The 4,922-nt window shown below is 42.7% G+C and overlaps 1 protein-coding gene across 1 annotated transcript in view; it reads right to left on the bottom strand.

The window, feature by feature from the left end:
* Positions 1-4,446, bottom strand: part of LOC108791905 (rho GTPase-activating protein 7-like) — a 65,033-nt gene extending 60,587 nt beyond the window's left edge. The window contains exon 1 of the mRNA XM_018562537.1: positions 4,400-4,446. Within this exon, the coding sequence (XP_018418039.1) occupies positions 4,400-4,409 (10 nt within the window). The 5' untranslated portion in view covers positions 4,410-4,446. The remainder of the gene's footprint in view (positions 1-4,399) is intronic.
* Positions 4,447-4,922: the final 476 nt, after the last annotated feature.

The raw sequence follows: 4,922 nt of genomic DNA, 5'->3' as shown, positions 1-4,922 counted from the left end.
TTTTTTTTCATTGGCCGGGGAGGGTAAAAAAAAAAAAAAAAAAGAGGGAACAGGACAGCTTTATCTCAAACTATTAGGCCATACAAATAGGGTGTGAACAGTCTGATAGATTTCTGCCCCCAGCCCCCTTATGTGAAGAGGAGTTGTACCTATAAAGGCCGACTCTCTCTGCAAGCATGAACTCAAAAGGGGACAAGAAGTGTACAGAATTCCACTTTCTTGGTGTAGGGGAAAAATGCCTTTCAGGGCCAACTAACAATTTATTGGTAAAAAGTGGAACCCTTGATTAAAACAACATATTAGAGGTGATAAACCACAAACAGATTGAATGAAGTTTAACATGATCAGTCAGGCAATTTTCATAGCTTAATGGAACATCGGAGGATGACCACATTAGATGTTTGTCAGTAGAAGAAAAAAAAAGAGCAATGAGATCCTGTACAACAATCTCCTCATATGTAACCAGGATGAAATAGGTGGAATCACCACGGGTCTGGCAAAGGTACGTTTTACCCAATATTCTCTGCTGATAAATGGTAAGAGAGACATCAGACTGTTTGTTTGCAGTTAGGAGATTCCAGCAAATCCTGTCAGAATTAAGCTAGTGCACACGGTCATTTATTTTTGTAGGATGAAAAAAAAAATATGACAGATGCCTCTATCCACATTAACAGTCTGGAGGAACGAATCTCCCACTGTGTCCTTAGTATTCTGACAGCGGCACCGGCTGATTGGCTGCAGGCACTGTTCACACAATGATTTTCCATCATGTTGAATAATCGCCTTCTGTAGTAGGCAGAGTGAATTTCAGCCGATTTCTGTGATTAGGAATACTTTCATCAGGAAACTTAGAATGTATTTCAATATAAAAGTCATTTTTGAGATTTGAGCTCAACGAACACATAGCAGACATCCCCTGTGACAATGTACACACATTTCTTTTAGCTGTGGGATAGGTAACGCTGGTCACTGCTCGGATTTCATACATTTTCTCATGAGAACATATATTGTTTTTTCAATAAAAACTTTTGTGAAGAAGCCACACCAATTAGATGCAGTCACTGTCCACGTTCTCTGACAGCAGTGGTTGCTGGCTGTCAGAATACAGTAGCCAGCAGTGAAGACTGCTCCATCCACATTGTTTAGCGCAGCTGGGGAAATCTATTCATGTATGGCCAGTTTATCATTCAAGAAGCTCCCTCTCTGAGGTAACACAGTGTAGACATGGGAATCAAGTGGTTTTTTTTCTCACTTAGCCCTGCATAGTGTATGGCCAGATTTAGGGTAACAGAAAAAAAAAAAAAACGTTCAGGTTATTTTTGTCATTGGTGTCCTGCTTGGGAGAGGTCTTTTCACTTCCTGTCTTGAAGACATAACAGGAAGTATGAGGAAATCTTCCATCACAGCTGTCACCAGAACATTTGTCCCTTTTGGAAGATTTCCCAGAACCTCTTGCTCTCATAACAACCTCTAAAATGTAGCATTTCCCCTCTCTTTTGGTCTCAGTGACAATGGTGATCAGGACAAATAGAGCTGATGAATCTCTGTAGTGGGGACACAGGCTGCAAGTCTTGCTGTTATCTACCATGTAGGTTCCTATTTACTTATTCTCTCCGTCTTAAGTGTCCTTAAGGCTCCGTTCACACATTCAGTTTCCAGCATGTCTTGGTACGAGCGGAAAGGTGCTAAACATAAATATTTTTCCTATGCGTGTTCTTCGTACTAGGGCTATATCTGCACGGTACGAAAACGCACATCCCGCAAAAAAGTCCAAGCGCAATTTTCTGGGCAGATTCGGCACATTCTGGCTATAGTAATAGCTGCAAACACGCGGAATAGGCGCCTATGTTAACGTTTGCGCATTTTCGTGCCGGGTGGAAAATGCTACCACTGTATGTGAATGGGGCCTTAAGATGCTGCAAGTGTATTTTTAACAAAAACCCAAGTTTAGGTTTAAACACAACCTCAAAATATTTACTGAATGTCATACATGGGAGACTGGAAACGTAAACATCTAAAAGCTAAACTCCGGGCACAAAAATGTGTCACTTAAATATATTCCTAAAGCGTAGGCAAACTCCAGCCCTCTAGCTGTGGTAAAACTACAAGTTCCATCATGCATCTGTCTTAATGATTCATGCCTGTGGCAGTGAGAATCTTGCAAAGAATCATGGGATATGTAGTTCCACAACAGCTGTAAGGCCAGAGGTTTGCCTACCCCTGATATAAATACACTTTTTGGCCAACAAATGCCTTTGAAAACCCAGATATTACCTGGTGGTGACATCAACATTGTGCTGTACTCAGCCTGTGCAGAAAGCAGAGCTCTGAGAAGGAGCCAGAAGGCTCCACCCACTATAGGCTGCCTGCATAAAACTACAGGAGGGGGTGAAGACAAGATCAGAAAGGAGAAAGGGTAGCAGTGACCAGTCTTTATTACAGGAAGCTCCTGCACTAAGTGTCACGCTGGATTACTGCACAGATGTGGAAGGAATACACAAAGCTCACCAAGATTCAAATAACAATATACACGACAATATTAGACAATATTTGCTTATCCCAGAGTTCAGCTTTAAGAATGAACTGGATTTGTAAAATGTAATGGATGTGATTGGCACGGTAATAAAAATGAATGGAAACAACAAGCTTCATCTTCCCCCATCTGCCATGTACGAGCTGTCATAACATTGATAACACCATGTGACAGCCAAGGAAAGAGAAGAGAGACCACAATCAGGGTGGTCATAGTCACTTAAAGTGACACTAACATTAAAAATACATTCAATTATCTTAACTGTTAACAAAAATGTATCTTGGAAGTACCAGTGTAACACGTGAAGGAGCTTCTGCACCTTATTAAGCCTCACACTTTTTTCTTAACATGCGTCTTGCTGAGCATGTTTGAGGTGCTATTACCAAATGAATGGCAGCACATGTGCAGGGGAAAAAAAAGCGCAAGCACTTATTTTGAGCTTTGTGCATTTTTTTTACCAGGTGTTTTTTCCTGTGCATAAATCATGCGTCTTGTATGAAGCGCCATTAACATTGGCACTGCAAACGCAAAGTGCCAGGAAGAAGCTTATGCGCCTTTTTGTACTTTTTCATCATAAAGTCCCCGTTCACACCTAGGCGCAACAAAACACTTAAGACAAGGAATCCTATTTGCTTGTAGAGAGCAACAAAATGATCAAGATAAGGAATCCCATTCGTTTGTACAGCATGATAAAACGCCCAAGACAAGGAATCCCATTCACTTCTATGGCCCCTGTTCACACTTGAGCGGTTTCGTTTTTGGCAGATTACAGTGCTTTTTGGTCCTATAGACATCAATGGAAAAACGTCACGTGACAGAATGCTCAGGTGTGAACAGGGGCCATAGAAACAAATGGGATTCCTTGTCTTGGGCGTTGTGTCGTGCTTTACAAGTGAATGGGATTCCTTGTCTTGGGCGTTGTGTCGTGCGCTACAAGTGAATGGGATTCCCTGTCTTTGGCGTTATGTCGCGCTTTACAAGTGAATGGGATTCCTTGTCTTGGGCGTTATGTCGTGCTCTACAAGTGAATGGGATTCCTTGTCTTTGGCGTTATGTCGTGCTCTACAAGTGAATGGGATTCCCTGTCTTTGGCGTTGTGTCGTGCTCTACAAGTGAATGGGATTCCTTGTCTTGGGTGTTATGTCGTGCTCTACAAGTGAATGGGATTCCTTTTCTTTGACGTTATGTCGCGCTCTACAAGTGAATGGGATTCCTTGTCTTGGGCGTGTTGTCGTGAGTGCCTTGGGCGTTTTGTCACGAGAGTGACAAAACACCCAGGTGTCAACGGGGACTAAGCCCACATTCACACCTGCGCATCCCGTGAATGCACACCAAAACACACACAAAACTTTGACAGAATGCTGCAAAACGCATTTAAACATGCACAAACACAGACGTAAAAGAAAACCAGAACAAGTGTGACAACATTTGCTGAATTAACTTTTTTGTTGCGTTTGGCATGCATTTAAGCCCCACTGAACTTAACAAGGACGCATGGCAAACAGCACACAACCATGACAAACTAATGGAACGCACATGTGTAAAGGTGTGGATACGGTACCTTAAACATGCTAAGCATGATGTGTTTTTTGCATGCATCTTAGTTCACACATTTGGGGTGCTGGTAATAAAGAATGGCACTGCAAGCACAACTTTTCATGCGTTCACACACTACACTAATGTAAATGGGGGCCAAATCCTCTACCGAGTATATAAACGATCAGAGTGGCATGGTTGTGACACCAGCTGTGTGTACTGGACCGTCCTCTCTATCGGGAATAGAAGGGCTGCACTCACGTGTCACAAGCATTTTGCTCACTCTTCCCCAGTTACACCATAAAGAAAGATGTCAGACAAGAGCCTCACTGGTATCCATAGACTGCACAGCGGTCCTCCCTCACGAAGGTCAGCTCGTCATTATCACATCGCCTTCATCCTTCCAGCTCCACTCTCCATCGCTGCAGACCCAGCACTGAGCTCCCAGGCTCGGCTGCTGAGAGGAAACCGGGGGCGTTCCTGCGAGGGAGGAGCCTTCCACAATGCATCCAATCAGATCTCACCGGTGGTGGGACGTCCCACTACATCCTCTTCTATCGTCTCTGGGGTCTATAGCAGCCTCATCAGAAGGAATTCATTAAAAAAGGTTCTAACTCAAATGGTGCTGTTGCCCATAGCAACCTATCAGCTGCCTGCTACCTTTTTAATTTTTGCACAAACATCTTAAAATGGAAGATTATGGCTTTTTTTTATAAAAAATGCACTCAAATGTATTTTAGTGCATACAAACATAAAATAATCCCAGATTTGTGTAAAACATGTAGGATGGGGCTGTACCGAGTAAATTGATACTAAACATGACAAGACTTAGACAGATCCGTGCTGCATACAA

Source organism: Nanorana parkeri, unplaced genomic scaffold (genome assembly GCF_000935625.1).
Source record: "Nanorana parkeri isolate BGI_ZX_2015 unplaced genomic scaffold, ASM93562v1 scaffold582, whole genome shotgun sequence".
NCBI lineage: Eukaryota > Metazoa > Chordata > Amphibia > Anura > Dicroglossidae > Nanorana > Nanorana parkeri.
The sequence above is the reverse complement of the archived record's forward strand: the minus strand, read 5'-3'. Positions and strand labels throughout refer to the sequence as shown.